General features: G+C 35.4%; 2 protein-coding genes across 3 annotated transcripts in view; both read left to right on the forward strand.

Moving 5' to 3' along the window:
* LOC137640653 (uncharacterized) overlaps nt 1-4192 on the forward strand; it is a 13536-nt gene extending 9344 nt beyond the window's left edge. Inside the window, exons 2-3 of one of the 2 annotated variants that reach the window (XM_068373152.1) lie at nt 2061-2172; nt 3969-4192. In XM_068373152.1, coding sequence (XP_068229253.1) covers nt 2061-2172; nt 3969-4161 — 305 coding nt within the window. In that variant the 3' untranslated portion in view covers nt 4162-4192. Of the gene's footprint in view, nt 1-2060; nt 2173-2714; nt 3128-3968 lie in introns of those variants that run through there. The other variant, XM_068373153.1, reaches the window with a different exon arrangement.
* Nucleotides 4193-7468: 3276 nt separating this feature from the next.
* On the forward strand, nt 7469-23054 carry LOC137640654 (glutamate receptor ionotropic, delta-1-like). The gene is made up of 10 exons (XM_068373154.1): nt 7469-7534; nt 8526-8762; nt 8985-9112; nt 10161-10282; nt 10847-11078; nt 12072-12217; nt 12507-12605; nt 18449-18615; nt 20691-20832; nt 21740-23054. The coding sequence occupies exons 2-10, from the start codon at nt 8674-8676 to the stop codon at nt 21854-21856; spliced, it is 1242 nt and encodes a 413-aa protein (XP_068229255.1). The 5' UTR covers nt 7469-7534; nt 8526-8673; the 3' UTR covers nt 21857-23054.
* The last annotated feature ends 634 nt before the right edge of the window (nt 23055-23688 follow it).

The following is a 23688-nucleotide window of genomic DNA, read 5'->3' on the forward strand; positions in this document are numbered from 1 at the left end:
GTATGTGTATGTATATAAAATGAGGAAGAATATCGGTGTCGTTTTTTTTAAAAGTAGCACACACGTAACACGTAACAAAAACTTCCCGGCATTTTCATCACATCTTCATACACAGTGTCACTTGTACCTAATAATCGGTTGCTTTCATCGATATCCCCATAAACATTAGTTTTTTAAGATGAAGCCATAAAGTAAAAAAAGGTAAAATTACATTTTACTCATATTTTGTGAAGAGAGTCATGGACTTTCGTGACCGAAATCTAAGAAAAAAAAAAATTGTACTCTTATGAATAAAGGCGAAGAGGAAAATAATGAATGAGGGGTACTTTATATCCTGCTTTAAGGGTCAGGATTTTGAAAAACAAAACAGCCACACAAACTTACTTTTTTCAAGCTATTGAACTTCTTAACGTGTAACAGTACACGCCATTATATCAATGCGCAACACGAAAAAATATTTTGCAATACTTATATGCTCATGATTAAATATCGAATTTAAAGGAAATCTTTAAGATCTTACCGTAAGCAGCACTCTCATTAAGTTGAAATTGTTGATGGTTAATGATATGATGTGAACACGACTTCGAAAAAAAAAAAAAAAAAAAAAAAAAACCTGACGAGATATCCTCTCGCCTGTGGCTTCAGAAAATTGTAAAACCATGCATTCATAAATGCATAAAATGAATGGCATAGCTGGAGAACAGCTATTCTTCATATAGGACGCCATTGTATCCTGAAGTGGAGCTGTGAAAAAAAAAAAAAAAAAGGCTGTCATTAGGCGCATATTGGTGCAATACAGTAGAGTGCACTACTTTACTATTTCTATTCTATAAAAACACTTTGGAAGTTGTGATGCCATATTTCACTCATAATTAATTCATGAGTCGTTGAGAGCTAATAAAGATAAAGAAATAATGCCTGTTCAGATTTTGAATATTGTGCACATGCGCATTTTGACATTCCTCTGACGCCCGCAACCAAAGTGCCTCGTTAGAATAGCTTCTTCCTTCAAGACATAGAATGTTATATTAGGTCACGTTACTTGGAAAAGATTTTTATTTAAAAGACCTGGAGAATATGTTCTTTTATATACTGTATGGTCAAGTAATATCTTCGCCCATCTATACATTTTTTTTACTAATCTTAGTAACATTTATAATGGGAGTTTTCTAGTTCATTTACCACTCATTCCATTTGAAGTAGAGCACAGCACTTGAGTCATAGCCAGGGCGACATCATGAATGAAAAGTATGATTATAAATGGAAGATAATTGGGATAATATTAGTTAGAAAAACAGTAATATGACTGTGTAAACGAGCGAGTGTTAGAAGGAACAAGCTGAAAGAATTTGAGAGAGAGAGAGAGAGAGAGAGAGAGAGAGAGAGAGAGAGGGCCATTGATGTATGGAGATGTGGCACCTATAGGCCCATTTTTACTGCATTGGGTACAGTAGAACACTGTCGGTAAAATTACCAGAGAGAGAGAGAGAGAGAGAGAGAGAGAGAGAGAGAGAGAGAGAGAGTGAGTATGGTTAATCCCAAAGACTTCTGAAATATTGTAATAGCTTTGTGTCTCTTGCTTTGAAGTTGCCCCGATCATATTGATAATAAAGATGTACTGACAGTTGGATTACAGCATATGTATTTCTCTTTACAAAGCCTTTACCAATAATTTAAGACATTGTAATAATTCTTACATGACTTGGTTGTATGAACTGTTTCATTATATTGTGGATTAAATTTTCCACCTGAAACTAAGCTTCCGCCAGAATCTAAATGAAGTTTAGAAACTTACAAAATCTCTGAAAACCTCTTGAATCTGTTGTTCAAACTTGAGAACTTGCTCACTAAAATAATGCTTAGTTCTACTATGCTAATTTAGTGTTGAAGATGGGAAAATTAAGAGACTAAGTGCATCTTGAGAAACATTAGTTTTTGCAGTTTTACGTATTTCATTGAAATTACTGTAAACCTCCATGGTATTTTTCAGTCCTATGCCAATTAATATCCAATTTTTTTTGCATTAAATTAACAATTATTTGTTCTATTTTTTTTTTCAGGCTTGCTAATAGGATTGGCATCTGCCTTTTTGGTAAATGGAACAAAAGAGATGAAAATGCTGAATCTCTCAGAAGACCAGAATTCCAGTTCATCTTCATCCTTCGACCTCAGGTGAGATCATCACACTGAAGTTCAGATTTTTTTTAACATGAAGAAGAACAGTCTGTTGTCCAGTTTGATTAGATTTATTAGATAAACAGCATGTACTAAGCTTATTTTTTTTAATTAATTTTAAGAAATTCACACCTGGCCTTGGGAGTCTGAAATGCAATTCTATACAATAAAGTACTTATTCATTTGGTACACAACATTTTTAGCTATTGCCTCCTACACCAAACGGTTAAGCTTTGTTGCAAGTTTCAGGACTGTTCTATATTTCTGGGGTATGAGTGTTAACGAAGTCAAATAAGTTATATTCAAAAGACTCAAGTACAGTATTGTGTCCGTAAAATGGCCAGAGGTACTGTATCTTGTATTCTCTAAAAACTAAATATTCGTACAATGACTGAACTGAGATAATGCAAAATATGAATAAAAAAAACGCGAGAATTCTAAGACACGTTTGGGTACATTATACTTATTACAAATCTATTCTTATCACCACTAGATTGCTTCAGTAATAATGGTCTTTAATTTTCATTTTTTTTTTTCAGATTTTGTATATTATTTTGCTGCCAGAAAGATATCAGCAATTACATAGAATTGAGCCTTGAAGTGCATAAAAGATGTGATGAACCAAAGAACGCCTTTCCTTATATGCTTTCGTAAGAAGGTTTATTGATAGTTAGCAACCTAATACGTCAAACGTAAGGGTATTTTACGTAAATTGTCAATGAAATTGTGTATAATCTGGGCGGTTGGTATGCGAGACCGGAGTAGCTACGTTGGTCCAGGGGTTTCAGGAGTCAATAGTCTGGCAGGATAATTTGGAAATTCAAATCATGGTCATGGCTCTTGCCCTCGTATATCAAAACTCCGGACATTTTACCACCGTCCGACCCAACATGGCCTTTTGTCGAGAGCAGCTTTGTTAAACACAGCACACTCGTCCATCAGACGTAAGAGGCTTCCCTCAATTGTAGAAATTTCCTATCAAAGGGGAAATATTATGTTCGTCTGGGCGCATCTGGTACGTGCAGTCCTGCACTGCGGGTTAGCTAGAAGACACGGCAAGGCTGCATGGGGGCATTTCTAGTCCACTGCAGGATGAAGGCCTTAGATATGTTTTATCCATGTTTGGCGTTTGGCCATTTCATCACCATGCTGGCCATTGCAGATTAGTGATGGTGGAAAACTAGTCTGATCACTCACAGCAACCCAACGTAGCATGGATGTCCCTGACTAGTACAACTTTGCTGATCATGGCGGTATCCAAACCTTTTCACCCCGTTAAGGTATTGGCACTCAGAAGGTATATAAATTTACTAATCTGGGTTACCTATACTGGGTTGCTGTGAGCAATCTGACTAAAGTATCCCACCATCACCAATCCGCAATGGCCAGAGTGGTGATTAAATATCCAAACCCCAGACATGAAATGACATGACTGAGGCCTTTGTCCTGCAGTCGCCTAGAAACGGCTGCATTTTTTGCATATATTTTTATATGTGTGTGTTTTTCTGATCTCAGACCCTAGTCTTTACTTCACCTGTACCATATTCTTATGTCAACTTTTACTTACCGAACGAACAGCAATTTCAATAAGTCTATATATCTGAAGAAAGTTAGCAGTCTTATTAGTTTGTTTCCTATTTCTAGTCTGAGTTTGATATTTGAATTCCTCATTTTGCTTTCCCCTTTTATTTGACTCCCTCAATGTTCCTTCCAGGTAGATATCACCTTCTGCTTCTTGGATCAAAAGATCCAATACCTATTATATGTGTAATAGCCCAAATCCTCTCTAACAGCACAGAGAAAACGGTGATGTTCAACACGATGACACAGATTTCCACAACCACTGTAGAGGCAACGATTATACCGGACACGATGACACAGTTCCTCAGCTTCCTTCTTTCACAGTCGCCTGCTCATCAGTTATATCTTCTCTACGATGGAGATTACAAAGGTTTGAAATATGTTCATTTCATTTCCTTTCCATAACTGAATTCCGGAAGTTTCATGCTACAGCATGGAAAACTTATGGAAAATTCTCAAGGGTCTTAATAATATTTTGTTGATGCGGGATTAGCATTCTGCCTTTTTCTTGAAGTTTTGAGAGTGATCAAGTCCCATTTTCCTTCACTTATTTTATATGGCATTGGAATTTTTCCATTTCTCCCTAATTCCTCATTTACTTTCATCTTTATTTATCTATTGAGGGCTGATTTCATTTTGCCTATCATGTAAGTTACAGAAGACTAGTGTACGCTACCCGTCAAAAAATTGCAGCTAAATATTCAAATAGATATTCATCCACGCGCACACCCCTCTAACCAGGATGTGAGTACTCCCTTTTCTACTCGGGGGGGGGGGGGGGGGAGCGTGAAGAGCTTGGCTGACCGTATATATATATATATATATATATATATATATATATATATATTATATATATATATATATCCATATATATATATATATATATATATATATATATATATATATATATATATATATATATATATATCCAGAAACTTGCTCTTTATCATACAGGGAAGATTCTGAAATCAGTGAAACATTCTGTCCGTTTTCTTTGTTTTAACATGTTTGAGTTTTATTCTTATTTCCTAACTTTCATCGCCACTCGCGTCCCACACAATCAGACGACTGGCTTCATTCGATCCCAGCCACTTTATGGAATCACTCCGAAAGTGCATACCTTAATTAGTTGATAATAATGATGATAATAACACCACGTTTGGACTTGAATGCACATCGAAATAAAATCATCCTTTGCTTGGAAATCCTCTCTTCATAAAATTTCTTTGAAACAGCTAAATTTCAAGAGGACGCTAAAAAGACAAATACAAAAATTAAGGCAAATCTCTCTCTCTCTCTCTAAGCCTAGCATTAACAGTAAGAAATACACAATAAAACAGATCAACAGCCTTCCTCAGAGGACTATTGTAAAAAGCTTTTATGATTTGTCAAAGATAAAGGGAACGTATGATTCATTGATTTGAGGTTTTCTGGCATCCTGACATGATATTTGCTTTTAAATGATTAGGCCGATGAAATGGGAAATTTAGTAGGCCCACTCTAATCTACCTCATCCTTAATAATTAAGCAAAACGGAAATGAAATGAAAGGAAAAATACTGATGGGTTTCATCCCCCTTAAAAGTAATAAACCTGCTCATTGAATTATTGGATATAATCGTTAGGGAATACGGAGAGAGAGAAAAAGATTTCCGAAGCTTATAATAATTAACTTTGGAAAATCAAAGCTACCAATTTAAAAAGTCTGGCAAAACGGATTTGGGAAAATTATTCTAAAGCTCGTACCCTTAAAGCGGGAGGGAGGGGGGGGGGGCGTTTAGTGCCTTCAGCACACGCTACACGGTGCACTGTAAGCACTATTGAAGGGTCTTTGAAGCATCTCCTCGGCCCCTAACTGCACCCACTTTTTAGACTTTCACTCTCCCTCTTTTTTTTAGTGGTATTTCCATCTGGCTAATCAACCACTTTTAAATTTGACTTCATATTACCACTGAGAGATCCCCCCCCCCCCCTCCTTATGACTATCTCGCTGTTGCATGACCTCCCCGGTCCCAGCGCTGAGCCATATCCCCCAAATTCCAGAAATATCAGGAAATGAAACGAATCTTTCCAGGTCTGGACGACCTTTTGAAGTCCTACTCGAGCAGCGGGACGAAGGTCGCAGTGATAGAATACTCCGATAACCTGGAGGACTTCGTGGAGGTCTTAAGGGCGCCGCTGACGGGGAGCCAGGTCGGGAGGCGGCACATCCTCCTCCTCTGTTCGAGGCCGAATGTTGCCCAGGTTTTCCAAAAGGTGACACAAATTAATCTTGCTGGTGTTTATTATTATTATTATTATTATTATTATTATTATTATTATTATTATTATGATGATGACGATGATGATTATTATTATTATTATTATTATTATTATTATTATTATTATTATTATTATTACAACCGTAGTAGTTGCAATTATGCATTACTAATAATTATCCTCATCAAAACTCATAATCTTATACCAACAATATTAAGCGGAGATTATTTGAGAAATACAAATTAGGAAGCCTTGAATTTCCAAGAGCATAATATCATTAGGAAATAAAGTAAAACATAAAGAGGATAAAGAAATATAGCCTTATATAAATTATCTCTCTCTCTCTCTCTCTCTCTCTCTCTCTGCAATTTCAAGCACTTAAATGATCTGAAACACGTTTCATTCCTTGATGGTAAATGCAGGTCGCTGCCGAGAACCTGGAGAATCCTTCGAACTGGTGGATCATCCTGACCTGGGAAGAAGGAGTGTCCAAGGTCATCCTGGACCTTGTCAGGGAAGGATCTGCGGTGAGTTAAGCAATGGGGGGGAGGAGGAAGGAAAGAAGGAAATATATAAGGAAAGAAGAAAGGAAGAAAGGAAGGAAAGAAGGAAATAAATAAGGAAAGAAGAAAGGAAAGTCTCCTTCCCTAGAAGGAGTCGTCGGAGGATGTCTGTAGGATTTCTATTCTTAAAATGAGGATTAAAAAGAAGTTCTAATCATTCCTGTGTTGGGTAAATAAATAAAATCGGATCGGAAAACTGAACTTACACAAAAGAATTTCAAATAAGGGAAATGTATTTTTCACACATACATACGCACACACATATATGCATACATTTTCTTTAAGATCAAGCACTTTCCCTTAACACAAGATTATGTCAGCGAAAGAAAGTAGATGAAAGGTGTTTGCCACACTCTCACTTGGGTCGTGGATCAGGAACAAACACTTTGTGAAAAATACCTCCATTTTAATGTTGTTACTGTTCTTAAAATATATTATTTTTCCTTGTTTGCTTTCCTCAATGGGCTATTTTCCCTGTTGGAGCCCCTGGGCTTATAACACTATTTATGTATATATACAGTATATCTATCTATGTATCTATTTATGTATATATATATATATATATATATATATATATATATATATATATATATATATATATATATATATATATATGTATGTATGTATATGTGTGTATATAAATAAAGACACATAATATATATATATATATATATATATATATATATATATATATATATATATATATATATATATATATATATATATAGAGAGAGAGAGAGAGAGAGAGAGAGAGAGAGAGAGAGAGAGAGAGAGAGAGAGAGAGAGAGAGAGAGAGAGAGGTGTATAATATGCTTCAATAAACATGAATGAAGAAAAAATCATTTTGTACCATTTCCTGGAACCAAGACTCCTTTTGCAGGTCCTTCTCGTTCAAATAAGGAAATCGGGTCAATACACATTTCGGAAGTCAACGATACCCAAGGATGGGAAAATCAGGTCAGATTGCATTGCGCATCGTAGTTTATTTCTTTGAAATGTATTTCCTTGGATTAGTTTATTCTTATTGAAATGTATTTACTTGTATTAGGTTATTTTCGTTGAAATGTATTTGCTTGGATTAGTTTATTTTATTTGAAATGTATTTCCTTGGATTAGTTTATTTTTGTTGAGATGTATTTACTTGAATTAGGTTATTTTCTTTGCGATGTATTTATTTGGATTGGTTTATATTCTTTTGAATGTATTTACTTGTGTTAGTTTATTTTCTTTGAAATGCATTTACTTGTATTGCTTTATATTCTTTAAAATGTATTTTCTTGTATTGATTTATCTTCTTTAAATGTATCTACTTGTATTAATTTATTTTCCTTGAAATATATTTGTTTAAACTATGATGAGCTACCCAACACTGACTCTCCTTGCGATACTAAGGACTAAAGACTACGGTTATAGCATTGTTTGGATTACTATTATCATTGAATATTTTAACAAGAAATCAAGGTTCCAATAGGAGTTCGATCAAGTTATTTGTAAGGAATATCGTTTAAGAGTTTGCAATTATATATATATATATATATATATATATATATATATATATATATATATGAAATATATATATATATATATATATATATATATATATATATATATATATATATATATATATATATATATATATATATATATATATATATATATATATATATATATATATATATATATATATATATATATATATATATATATATATGTCTGGATAAAATAAACAGCAATAGTTTTTCTTTCAGCAAAAAGTGTTTCCAATTTCCAGCATTCCACCTTCCAGCGCTTTTGATATCGTGTGGAAATTTCATCGTATATATCAGCGGCTAAAGAATGTGATATTTGGCACAAGCTAAAATGTTACTTTCAATCAGAGTATTTAAATAAGTAAGAATCGTACCTAATGATTAACAAAAAGTATTTTTTTTATTTAATTTCGAATCAGTTTGGAAGAAGTCGGTTCGTGGAGTCCTAATGACAAGAAGGAGAGAAAAGTATCCTTTGAATTATTTCAAGATTTGGATGACACTTACTCGGACTTCGGAGGACGAGAACTGACCGTGACGGCTAACAACAACAGCCCGTTCTTTGGAATGAAGGAATTCGAGAACGGGACTTACATTCCAGATTCGGGAATCGACATCAACGTTATGGACGCTCTCGGAGGCGCTCTCAACTTCACGTGAGTTTTTCCCGTTTGTATTTTCATTGCGCCTAACTTAATATCTGTTATTCTTTTTAAAGAGGACTTTTGAGTACATGGACTTCGTATGTTATTGTAAGACGTCGTCTACACCGAACAGTATCTGTCCCTGTTTACATTAGCACTGTAGGCCTACTCTTTGAAATTAGGTTTTTACTCAGGGTTCACGTTGAAAGGAATTGCTCTTCTGTGTCCCTTCAGGTACAGAGTCGTGAAACCAGCAGACGGGAAGTGGGGAGGTCCCCTTCCAGACGGAACAATAACTGGAATGATCGGGGAAGTGGCCAGGAGGAACGCCCACATCGCCATCTGCGAAATCACCGTCACAGGTAGGCCTAGGCTACATCTGAGATAAGTGTCACTCTACCACTCGCTCTGGCTTCATCATTTGACATTTTTTTCAAAGTTTAGGTCAGGTAGTTCATGCATTTGTGTAAAATATAAGCCGGCAATCTCGTGAAAGAACTGTAGAGTTTAATAGGACAGAGGTGACACAATCTCTGCATGTTGGCCAATGGCGGCAAGAATGGAGCTGTAGTACATTAGGCAAGATACATTGTGAATAAATAGGCGTCGATCATAAAAGCCAATTTGTGAGTTATGGACAAATTTACACTTTTCCAAAGCCACTAGATTCTACATATACAGATAATTCTAATTGCCTTTAAATCTGTTAATATGTGCAGCAGAAGGCAATAAAACGTGTTCAATGTAAGAAATTATATATATATATATATATATATATATATATATATATATATATATATATATATATATATACTTTATATATATATATATATATATATATATATATACAGTATATATATATATATATATATATATATATATATATATATATATATATATATATATATATATATATATACATTATGCTGAAGCACTTGTGGCATCAATGATCTTATTCTAGATATTTGTATCTTTTCTTGTCTTCAAGGCTAGATGAAAAGAGTGTGTAACTGTGCTGCACCATTTATTCAACTTTTCGCGACAGCTGTTTCGCCAGATACTAACGGTTTTCATCAGGACATCTCTATGAAGAAATTATGCAAATGAAAATTAAAAGCAATCTAAACACATAAACCGTCAAATATGAGAATTTGAAGATATTTTGCTAAAAAAGAGAAATATGAAATATAAAAGACATCTGGATATTTAATGACGCTTCAAAATTCCAGTTAGAGTTTCGAAGACCTTGCACTTTGTACAAATCTTGATTGCCAACAAGGTCCCACAACTTCCAATATGGAGACAAGATTCTAGAAGATACCAAAAAATATGGACGTTTGTTACTTTTTAGTAGTCTAAATATATTTAGTGAATTTTGCTGCATTAACCTTGAACAAATACTCTCTTCAGCTTTACGAGAAACCGTGATTGACTTCACTAGGCCTTATTTCATGGAATCGTTGACGCTAGTCTCAACTGCTCCTGCTGAGAAAAACAAGGCCTTTGCGGCTTTCTCGCCTTTTTCCCCAATGGTAAAGTATAATAGTATTTACTCGTTATGTTGCATGAAAATAATTGAAATCCTTTAATGTTAAAATTATTTGCGTGTGTTTTGCACTCACTAAGAATTTCAAAATCGTTATCAAGAAAGTCCAAATTCAGGTTTTTGCAGTCTCTTTTAAACACCCAGACATCCACCAACTTTATTACCCCCTTCAATTCACCAGATCACTGATTGTTCAACTCATTTGTTTCCATTTGCCTCTATTTGTGGTTGCTGGGTCATCTCAAGTGACGTATTTAGCTTTCTAGCATAAAACATGAATGTTTAAACCTAGGCTATGGCAAAGTTTCTAAGCTAAGACCATCCAGTTCTAATTTAAGTGCTCTCTTAATGGTGCATAGTATTTAGACACTTTCCATTCATTTGATATCAGGTTTTAATTCATATTTTACTTTATTTCCTTACATTAGGCTTCACCTCTCTCTATTAAGGAAAAAAATAATAATAGGCCTGCCATTCAAGTGATGCCACTAGCGCTGGCAGCAGATTCATAATGAGTTTTCTTTTTTATTTCAAATAAAAAATCTCTCAGGTCTGGCTGTGCATCGTGATCTCAGCCTTGGCCATCGGCCCAGTGGTTTCTCTGGAAACTTGGTTTTTGAGGAGGTTACTGGGAAAGGACACAGGACCGCACTATAACCTGCAGGACTCTTCCTTCAATTTATTCAGAAGTCTCGTGGTTCAGAATAACGGTCTTTCTGATGATTTCTGGGCTCATAAGTTCACCTTTTTCGGGTGGTACCTATTCTGCTTTAACGTACTCGGTAAGTGTTATATAATATGAAAATAATGTATATTCGTATTCTCGTATAGGCTATATTGATTATATTCGCTTAATTCACAACTGTATCTAAAATACCAAATATTTTTGTTATAAACCTTTCACATAAAAGCTTATCTATACATGATTATATTTATATAAAAAGTACACGTACTGACCTTTGATGAGCACACACACACACACACACACACACACACACATATATATATATATATATATATATATATATATATATATATATATATATATATATATATATATATATATGTGTGTGTGTGTGTGTATAGTCTGTAACTGGTCCACTGCAGAACAAATGCCTCAGACATGTCCTCCCACTGACGTCTGTTTATGGTCTTTCTGTGTCAGTCTATACCCGTAAATTTTCTTGGTTCGCAAATTCATCGCCTTCTCTTTCTTACTTTACTTTTTTTCACAATCTGTTGTACTTAATGTCTATCTATGATCTTTCTTTCTCATTATATGTCCTGTCTATGATCTTTTTTTTTTTCTTTTTTTTTTTTTGCACGTTAAAATATCTTCTACTTTATTTGCTCTCATATCCATATTCCTCTTTCTTGCTATTCCCCTCATTATTCTTTCCATTGCTCTTTGAGTTGTAACTAGCTTATGTATTAATGCTTTAGTAAGGCTCGAAGTTTCCGATGCATAAGTTAATAGTGGTAAGACTATCTAATTAAGTGCTTTTCTTTTGAGAGAAAGTGGCATTTTGAATTTCAAAATCTAATTTTGTTTACCAAAAGCTCTCTATCCCATGTTTATCCTCCTTTTAATTTTGGTCTCATGTTCTAGGGAAACACTTACTGCCTGTCCTAGTAGGCTACGTAGGCTATATTCATTTACAATCTCTGGAGGTTCGTCCAGAAACCTTATTTGTTGTCTCTGCATTTTCATTGAACATTATCTTAGTTTTACTCATATTCATTTTCAGCCTTACATATTTGTTTTATGTTTTCAGTATTGTACTCCGGGACACTAACAGCTGTGCTGGTAACCCCAGCCTTCGAGAAGCCCATTGATTACCTGACCGATTTGCCTGATGCTGTGAAAAAGGGCGCCACCGTTGGTACAGTTAGAGATTCGAGCTTTGAGATGCTTTTCAAGGTAACTGAATCAGCCAGTTTACATCTAAACCTCCTCTGTTATCTGGACTCTTGTCTAGTAACAAATACTCATGTATAAAAAAGGGTTAGGCAAATAATCAATGCCTGCAAAGCTTCAGATAGTTTTTTTTTCCTGACACTAAGTCCGTTTTATGGAAGAGGGTTATAAAACGAGATTTGTCATGGTGAAGATTACTAATCTATAGAAAAGTCAGTTCCTTTTCTCTTTCTTTGAGATATCGTTAGCAATGGAGCAAGAAAACCTTCTTTAATTGAATTATTGTCCACAGGAAGCCAAAGATGGCATCTACAAGGAGATTTGGCAGCTGTTTAATCATAAAGACAGGTCCCAGAGCTTCTTTCCTGCACCTGACGATGGATTTAACAGGGTAAGTTTCCTCTAAACTCTCGTCCTCTCTTGAAGAAGATATCACAAGGAGAGAAGGATTTGGGGACCCTGAAGAAATGTGGTAATGGAAACCATTATTGTGGTCATTCCTAGGCAGTACATTTATTGGTGTGATACTGTTATTAACACACATGCGGGCTCCCATCAAATGTCATCTTCAATGTGTTGTATATTAGACTTGGTATGTTACATCTTCAAGTAAGTCTAGGTAAGTTAACTTTAAAATCGTTTATTCCTTTAAAAACAGTTATTAACATCTCCATCACAGGAGTATTATTATTATTATTATTATTATTACTATCCAAGCTACAACCCTAGTTGGAAAAGCAAGATGCTATAAGCCCAGGGGCTCCAACAGGGAAAAATAGCCCAGTGAGGAAAGGAAATAAGGAAATAAACAAACGAAGAGAACAAATTAACAATAAATCATTCTAAAATAAGAAACAACGTCAAAACAGACATGTCATATAATAAACTATCAACAATATCAAAAACAAATACGTCTTAAATAAACTATATAAAGACTATGTCCGCCTGGTCAACAAAAAAGCATTTGCTCCAACTTTGAACTTCTGAAGTTCTACTGATTCAACCACCCGATTAGGAAGATCATTCCACAACTTGGTCACAGCTGGAATAAAACTTCTGGAGTACTGCGTAGTATTGAGCCTCGTGATGGAGAAGGCCTGGCTATTAGAATTAACTGCCTGCCTAGTATTACGAACAGGATAGAATTGTCCAGGGAGATCTGAATGTAAAGGATGGTCAGAGTTGTGAAAAATCTTATGCAACATGCATAATGAACTAATTGAACGACGGTGCCAGAGATTAATATCTAGATCAGGAATAAGAAATTTAATAGACCGTAAGTTTCTGTCCAACAAATTAAGATGAGAATCAGCAGCTGAAGACCAGACAGGAGAACAATAGTCAAAACAAGGTAGAATGAAAGAATTAAAACACTTCTTCAGAATAGATTGATCACCGAAAATCTTGAAAGACTTTCTCAATAAGCCTATTTTTTGTGAAATTGAAGAAGACACAGACCTTATATGTTTCTCAAAAGTAAATTTACTGTCGAGAATCACACCTAAAATTTTGAAAGAGTCATACATATTTAAAGAAACATTATCAATACTGAGATCCGGATGTTGAGGAACCACCGTCCTTGACCTACTTACAATCATACTTTGAGTTTTGTTAGGATTCAACTTCATACCCCATAACTTGCACCATGCACTAATTCTAGCTAAATCTCTATTAAGGGATTCACCAACCCTAGATCTACATTCAGGGGATGGAATTGATGCAAAGAGAGTAGCATCATCTGCATATGCAACAAGCTTGTTTTCTAGGCCAAACCACATGTCATGTGTATATAGTATAAAAAGTAATGGGCCAAGAACACTACCCTGTGGAACACCGGATATCACATTTCTATAATCACTATGGTGCCCATCAACAACAACTCTTTGAGATCTATTACTTAAAAAATCAATAATAATGCTAAGAAACGACCCATCCACTCCCAACTGTTTCAGTTTGAAAACAAGGGATTCATGATTAACACGGTCAAAGGCAGCACTAAAATCAAGGCCAATCATACGAACTTCCCGACCACAATCAAGGGATTTCTGTACTACATTGGAGATTGTAAGAAGGGCATCACATGCTCCAAGGCCTTTACGAAAACCAAATTGCAAACTAGGGAGTAGATAATTACCTTCAGCAAACCTACTAAGACGTTTTGCCAGAAGACGTTCAAAAACTTTGGATAATATGGGAGTTATTGAAATTGGGCGGTAATCAGTGGGACTTGAGCTACCACAAACACATTTACATAGAGGAGTAACATTACCAATTCTCCAACTAGTGCTAAAAGCTCCTCTTCTTGCTAACTTGCGCAAAATAACAGATAACTTTGGAGCTAAGAAATCTGCTGTCTTTATAAAAAACAAAGGAAAAATACCATTAGGGTCTACACCTCCATAAGCATCAAGGTCCATCAACAGAGCTTTAATCTCACGAGATCGAAAAGCTAAACTAGTTAGTTTAGCCTCAGGAAAACAGGAATGAGGAAGTTCAAGTTTTTCATTACTCTGTTTACTGTCAAAAACATCAGCCAAAAGGGTTGCCTTTTCCTTTGGACAGTGAGTGACTGAGCCATCTGGTTTAAGTAAAGGAGGAACTGTTGCATCTACACCAAAGAGTGCAGATTTAAGGGTAGACCACCATTTATGTTCCTGAGTTGTACCAGAAAGTGTTTCTTTTATGGTTAAATTGTACTCCTTTTCAGTTGAGGCATAAACTCTCTGAGCAAAAGCTCGAAGCTGAGTATAGTTGTTCCAGGTCAAATCAGATCTGTTACCCTTCCAAAGTTGATAGGCCTCCTGCTTCTCCAAAAAAGCACGTCTACAATCATCATTGAACCACGGTTTGTCCTTCACTCGGTACCTTAGCACACGAGAAGGGATACGCCTATCAATTATGTTGACTAGATTCTCATTCAAAGGGACAACAGGATCTACACTATTATATAATTGTGACCAATTCAAGCACAAAAGATCATGTAAAATCCCATTCCAGTCTGCTTGGGATTTCATATAAATTTTACAAGAATATGATATATCAGGGACAGGCTGCTCAGTCTTCACTAATAATGAAATCAAGGCATGATCAGATGTCCCGACTGGAGAACCAACCTTACCAGTTATAACGCCAGGGGAGTCAGTGTATACGAGGTCCAAGCAATTACCAGACCTGTGAGTGGCTTCATTTATGATTTGCTCACAGCCTGATTCAGAGGCAAAGTCTAAAGCTCTTAAGCCATGGCGATCGGTAGGAGAGATGGAACTTAACCACTCCCTATGGTGAGCATTAAAATCACCAACAAAGACAAAAGAAGCCCTTCTATCATCTTCTTGTATCTTAGCCATAATGGTAAGAAGACAATCGAAGATAGAATCATCCATGTCTGGATTCCGGTAGATCGAACATAAATAAAAGTTGTTATGCCTGCCACAAACTTTTATTACCTGAATCTCATGACATCCACATTGATAGCAGGACTTATGAGAAGCAGGGTACTCGGTCCTAATATACACCGCCATTCCCCTGGCCCTAGGGATGGCATCACGTTTCAACATTATTGGCTTCTTAAAACCAGTTATAAGGAGCTCAGATGAGTGCCTCATATTAGAAACCAAAGTTTCTGAGCACAAAAGAATATCACACTGTCTGGACGCAACTGTAAGGTCTTGGATATTTGCATGAAGACCACGAATATTGCAATACAAAAGACGACATTGACGAAATCTAGGACGTACTGGCCCCGGATTTCGCTCAATGTCTCCAGACAGCATAAGAATTAATAGAATTAAAAAAGAGACATCATACTTAAAAACTAGATTAACAAGAATTATAACAAAAACAATACGTACAGAATTATAAACAAAGTGATTGATGATACCCATAGACTATAGTAAAAAGTCGGAAAAACTGGTCAACATGGAGGAGCCGATACACCATGCAAGGCTAAATACCCTCCAGGATAGCCACTTCAACTGAAGGGAGGACAGTAAGGATGGTTTTGAGAAGAAAAAGAATCAGAAAAAGGAAAAGACAACCTCTTGATAAACCACCAGGCATCCATGGCCCTTCTATTAAGCCTGCCCAACACACCATTTCAAAAAAACAAGAGGAAGAAAAAAAAAATAAGATAGAATAGTGTGCCTGAGTGTACCCTCAAGCAAGAGAACTCCAACCCAAGACAGTGGAAGACCATGGTACAGAGGCTATGGCACTACCCAAGACTAGAGAACAGGGGTTTAATATTGGAGTGTCCTTCTCCTAGAAGAGCTGCTTACCACAGCTAAAGAGTCTCTTCTACCCTTACCAAGAGGAAAGTACACTGAACAAATTGCAGTACAGTAATTGGGTGAAGAAGTGTTAAATATCTCATTGTTGTCAGGTGTATGAGGAAAGACGAGAATATGTAAAGAATAGGCCAAACTATTCTGTGTAAGTGTAGGCAAAGAAAAAGTAAGCCGTGACCAGAGAGAGGGATCCAATGCATTACTGTCTGGTCAGTCAAAGGATCCAATACCTCTCTAGTGGTAGTATCTCAACGGGCGGCTGGTGCCCTGGCCAACCTACTACCTATAAATATAGATGGTTTGGTCGGATGACCATTCCGTATGACATCTAAGTAAGAACTGGCTAAAATATCGATATCACAGATTTCGTATAGTCAGTTATCTCAGCATTTAAACACATAATGTAAACTAAACATTAATATAGGAAGACACCTGCATCCGGTGGCGACACAACTCTTTCTCACGATTCGTATTTGTGTTTATTCTTCATAAAAATGTTACATTGCTGAGGTTTGGCATTAGCATCCTGGTTATGACATGGCTATGGCATTTCTCACACTCGCTCCTCTTCCATATTGACCTCTTAGGTCATGTATTTAAACATGTAATTTTACCTATATTACACATTTCTTGAATGGAGGATTTTATAGGTGTCCACATTACCTGATATCCCAGTGATGCCTAAAGAATTTATCTGATCACTCAGATAGATAAGAATTCATGATTATTAATTGATTAAAATATTAATTTTTCTTGCTATAAGTGTTTACTTTCCACCTGAAGTGGACCACTGTCATCAATAGAGTAGCATATGTTACTAGTGGGAAAATTCAAAACGTCTCCCAAATGGATACTGCATTTTGACAAAAGTATCCAATGTCAAAGAAAGTGTTTCGAAATAGACTAATTTTCCATATATATATATATATATATATATATATATATATATATATATATATATATATATATATATATATATATATATATATATATATATATATATATATATATATATATATATTGTTTTTATTATTAATTATCTAAATTAACTTTGTTTTGCTAAACTCTTACCAACTCAGGTGCGATATCTTACGTCTGGTATAACAACTTTAAAAATCCTCCTTACAAAATTAAATAACTGTCGTTCTCTGTCAAAATCAAGTACTTTCAGCCATAGAATGTTAAATGATTATTTTGAATAAAGGGTTTCCAAATCATGGTTATCTAAAATATACTGTTCACTTTCTGGCGATCTTTAACAATCCGTCAGATTATATTGTATGTCAATAACTTTCAGGGGGGGGGGGGCATGAAATTAATGTATGGATTGGTAACTTTCCAATCAATACATTCGGGGTTTATGGTTTTCTTTATTACCAAAATTATTTTCTGGGCTTTCATTAGCCAATTCTAACAGCAAACATGAATTTGACATTTTATAAATTAATAAGTTTTAACAACAAATCCAAATAATATACACAATTGAACCTTACACATCCGTGTGTTAAGGCCCAAAATACGCTATCAATCATCGATGTCACATTGACACCTGTAAGACATCTGAGTTTTTATCTCTTTTGATTCCAAAGGAAAATTATCTTAACTGATATAACATGACAAGACTAATACTGCTAATATGACAGAAATGAGATATATAATGGCATAATAAGAAAAAAAAACATTAATTACTGAGTAATATTGACTAAGACGTACGAAAAAGATAAAAACCAAACAAAATAGTCTCCCAAACATTGAAATTTTTCCAATTCATATCCCATTACTGTCTTTGCCAGCGACTCCCCGGTTTCATTGTGACCAATTGCCACTTGCTCGAGACCCTTGTGGACTTGCAAGGTTTACCCATACGATATTCTAAGAGAAAATAATGGTAAAGAAAAAAACGCCAAGGTACAATTTCTATTTTGCAAGTTACTTTTATCTTTTGCAGATTATTCCCAATAAAGTGATCCTTGTGAATGCTCAGTTCAACTCGCGTATCCGTGCCACCATGAGAGGTGCCAACAAGTTCCATATGGCCAAGGAATCCTTCTGCCCTCAAGGTTACGGACTCGTTTGCTTCAGCGGCACTCCATTCATGGGAAAGTTTAATAAAATGTAAGTGGCCGCACACTGAATAGACAGAGTCTAGGGAAATCAGAAAACTGGAAAGGTGTACATCTGAGGTCATTGCTTTCTTGTTCAGTGTATCCCAAGTAACTTAATTACAGCACCAAGTTTAACATATTAATTTATCAATTCACATGTTTATTTTGTTGCTACATTGCTCTCTACTTTTTATTTCCCATCATTGCCCTGTAAACTTCTCTCACCAATATACCCAGTTTTTCATCTTGGTCTTATTACTGTGTTTGAGCGCTAACGATAAATTCTGTTGATTCAGCCCATGAGACTAGATGTGAGTGTCAGTAGTTTGTTGAGTAATACTGATACTAATTCATGACCCGTCCCCTCTCATATGAATCTCTCTATCGAACAATCACGCAGATAGGTTAGATGCAAACAGATTTCATAATCAAATGAAAAGCTATTATTATTATTATTATTATTATTATTATTATTATTATTATTATTATTATTATTATTATTATTGATACAAGCTAAGCCATAATCCTAGTTGAATAAGCAAGATGTTATAAGCCCAATGGCTCCAACAGGGGAAAAAATAGGCCGGTGGGGAAAGGAAACAAAGAAAGAAACTACAAGAGAAGTAATAAACAAACGAAATAGAATATGTTAAGAACAGTAACATTAATCGTTCGTATATGAACTACAAAAAAAAAAAAAAAAAAAAAAAAAAAAAAAAAAAAAAAAAAAAAAAAAAACAATAGGAAGAGAGATACGATAGAACAGCGTGTACCCGAGTGTACCCTCAAGCAATAGAGTGGAAGACCATGGTACAGAGGCTAAGACACTACCAAGACTAGACAACAATGATTTGATTAAGGAGTGTACTTCTCCTAGATGTGCGGCTTACCATAGCTAGAGTCTCTTCTACCATTACCAAGAGAAAAGTAGCCACTGAACAATTACATTGCAGTAGTTAATCCCTTGAGCGAAGAAGAATTGTTTGGTAATCTCAGTGTTGTCAGGTGTATGAGGACAGAGAAGACTGTGGTAAGAATAGGCCAATCTACTCGGCGTATGTGTAGGCAAAGACAAAATGAGCCGTTACCAGAGTGAGGGATCCAATGTAGTACTGTCTGGCCAGCCAAAGAACCCAATAATTCTCTTGCAGTAGTGTATCAATGGGTGGCTGGTGCTCTGGCCAAGCTACATTCCAAATAGACTAATGTAACGCAAATATTTTTTTACGTTTATAATGAGACAAACATGAGATTCCATTATTCATGATCTTAATTCTGCATTATGTATGATGGAATATTGTTGACTTTATAAAATAAATGTGATTTGAAAACTTTTGCAAAGAACCTTCAGTTCAGTTCAGTTGCACCTGCATCTAAGGGTTTATTGAAGTTTTGTATCACAAAGTCATTTACCAGAATCCAATGTGCCTATCGGCTACCAGACTGTTTAGTTTTGATTTTATATGAATTTTACTTAATTTTAGATTTACGATTGCTTTTGCTCCTATTGTACGTACATTTCGACTTTTAAGTATAAATAACCCTCAATCAATACGTTCGTTCAATAATTCCAGAAAAAAATTCCGTTTTATATAGAATTGAGAAAGAAACATTACTATTTTTCTGTTTCTTCTTCCCAGTGGCTCATTGCCGCATTAAGGGTGACACCTTAACTTAGCTTAGGGCTCGGCCAGACCAAGCGCGGCTAGCGGCGAGGTTAGCGGCAAGAGGTTATGGCGGCAAATTGAAACCTTAGGTATCTTATGTAGGTAGGTGGGCGGGCTCCTATCTGCCCACCTACATAAGATACATAAGGCTCCTATCTGGCCACCTACATAAGATACCTAAGGTTTCAATTTGCCGCCATAACCTCTTGCCGCTAACCTCGCCGCTAGCCGCACTTGATCTGGCCGGGCCCTTATAGGCCTAATCAAGGTCTATAGATATAAGACCTTGGGCCAAATGCTCTTAACTTGCGACAAACTATATCGACCTTGTGCAACACACAATAATTTGTAAAAAATAAAAAAGAATAAAAAAATAAACTATTCACTGATCTTCCATACACATTTTTTTTGTTGCCAGGATATCGTACATGACGGAGGGCGGACTTATCATGAAGTGGGCTGACGACCAGGTGCTGAGGGTGGCCCTGGGGAGGAAGCTCACTGAGGAGGACGGGGAGGCCGACGGCGGACCTACACCCATCACCATCAGGCACTTACAGGTCGGTGTCGTCAGGAAGGGAAATACTAAACAAATTATTTGTTACATGAATCACTTTTGTCGTGTTCTCTTGTTGTCTATATATTTTTTCCTTTAAAGTTATTGGGATTTTATACTGACAAGGTTCAATTTACCTGTTTGTGGCTATTTAGAATGGATTCTTAAGAATATTTGCGTCTATTAAATAATAATAATAATAATAATGATAACTAGACCTTCATTATTTTCCAACTGTTTAGTTCAACGAAGGAAAATGTGCACATTTATCTGCGTTAAAACATAACCTTATTTATCTACTTACTATTCTTGTTTGTATATCCGTGTGTAGCATACGTATGATATATTCATAGCCTACATTTGTGAATGCAATTAAAGAAAACGGTAGGTTGGCTAGGGCACCAGCCACCCATTGAGATACAACCTCTTGAGAATACACTCTAGGACACTATGCTATCTTATTTTTTTACTCTTGGTTTTTTTTCTGTTTCTTTATAGTTCGTATATGAAAGATCTATTTGAATGTTAATAATGATCTTGAAATATTCTATTTAATTGTTTATTACTCCTCTAGTAGTTTATTTATTTCCTCGATTCCTTTCCTCATAGGATTATTTTCTTCCTGGTGGAGGCCTTGGGGTTATAGCATCCTGCTTTTTCAACTAGGGTTGTAGATTAGATGATGATAATAATAATAATAATAATAATAATAATAATAATAATAATAATAATAATAATAATAATAACCTATTGCATTAAGCAAATTAAGAACATAACAGACGCATCTAATTACCTAATGAATAGCCTATCCATAGTGAATAAATGTCAAGTGCATGAAATTTTACAAAAAAATATCATAATAAATATTTTCTTATCTATCGAAATTAAAAATAAATTTCTTTTAATTCCAGGCAGCCTTCATCGTGCTGGCTTTGGGATTCCTGGTAGCAGCGTTGGTCATGGGACTCGAAATCCTGTTTTGGAAATCCTGTCCTTTCGTCTCAGGATCACCCAATGAAAAATACTGATCGGAACAAAATGGAAAAAGGATAAACTAAAATAAATTCCCTGTCTTTACTTAATTCTCTCAAGATATATATGCACGCAAGTTACAACGAATCTCAACACGTACCTTCGAACAGAAGGAATGCACCGTTGGAAGAAGAGTTAGAAGGTCAATGGAAAAGGGGTTTCATTATTGCCCTCTTCCCGTTTCATAATTTTTCAAAACATTTTGACAAAGGAGAAGGGTAATTATGGCTTGAAGCAACACAGGAACCAAACATGAAAATATAGATATTACTGAAAGACCTTAATTGGTTAGAAAGAGTCCATATGGTCTCGTCAGACTTTTTTAAACGCTGCAAGATCTTGTCAAAAATATTAGCCGCCTTCCTAGTACCTTACCAATACCAAGTTACAATCGCGGTTTGTTATGAACGGTCCAACACTGTCAAGTTGTGCATCAGGATAAGCTTTCCTGACCCTATACCAGAAGAAGGAAACTGTTCTTACCCTAAGAACAGGTGAGGCAAACGTGAAAGTGAAATCAATGCCCGTGGGAGGCGGGTAAAAGATCAGATTTCTGTGGCAGATCAACTGACTTAGGGGAAGCTTTACCGCAAGGAGGAAAGAATGCTGGAACGTTTGGCCGCTTGCTCATATGGAATTTGTATAAACTAGATAGATGCTGCTACAGTCACACTTATTTCGAGCTCTGATGCTTATTCTCTTATTGCTATATACACGAGTGAATCAACTACTTTAATATTTACAAGATATTTTGGGAACACTATTTGGTAACTTGTCACCAAGAATCTAACCAATAATCTCTCTCTCTCTCTCTCTCTCTCTCTCTCTCTCTCTCTCTCTCTCTCTCATAGCTTGTCATAATAATCAATTGTGATGCATTATATGATAACCAATAAAGAAATATGTGAAGATTATAAGGTTTAGTGATTCACAAGATTTATCCTTCAGATTATATTTTGTATGTGACAGAGTTCTGCAGTCCATTATTCATATCAAGAAATGTTTGTAAATAGAATGATATCTGTAGGCAAGAACAAAACAAGAATGATTGAATAATATTACACCAATTTGCGCATCCTTTCTCTTATTAGCTTTTATCATATCCTTTTCCTCATTATCTCCAATGTTCAATAGGCCTACTGGTGGCAAAACTGAATTTCACCACTAATTCTTGTGTGTGCCACTCCTTAACGAACATGCTAAAACTTGGAGAAAAATCTATTTGCTTGATGTTTTAAGCTTTTACGAAAGGCTAGGTTGATCCCTAGGCATGGTAACATAAGTTTCTTCATAGATGCAAGGTAGTCTTCTTCCTTGCAAGGTGCTAATTGCGATTCACGACAACGACATATGATGTTATTTATATCCAGTGAAATTATCATTCATGGCTGTCTGCTTGGCCAGCAAGCAATCGTGAATTATGATTTCATGGTGATTGGTCATTAGAAGTTACAACACTTTCGTACATGATAAACAATAGCTTGAAGTTTCCTTTCTTCTTGCCATCTTTTTATTTACATCTAACTAGATACTCACGCATTATACACACACACACACACACACACACATATATATATATATATATATATATATATATATATATATATATATATATATATATATATATAATGTTTTATGAGTCTATTATGCACACCATATGACTAATCGGATACAAACTCCGCTCACGTAAACATCTGAGAGCTTGTGTCCTCGCAGTTAGCTTGTGTTTTCTGACATTGTTCTACAAATATCTGTATATATGTATGTTCGTTCTTTCACTGTACCATATAACAATATAAAAATCTTCATAAATCAGTCCTCTTGAAGA

The sequence above is a fragment of the Palaemon carinicauda genome, chromosome 5, assembly GCF_036898095.1.
Source record: "Palaemon carinicauda isolate YSFRI2023 chromosome 5, ASM3689809v2, whole genome shotgun sequence".
Lineage (NCBI taxonomy): Eukaryota > Metazoa > Arthropoda > Malacostraca > Decapoda > Palaemonidae > Palaemon > Palaemon carinicauda.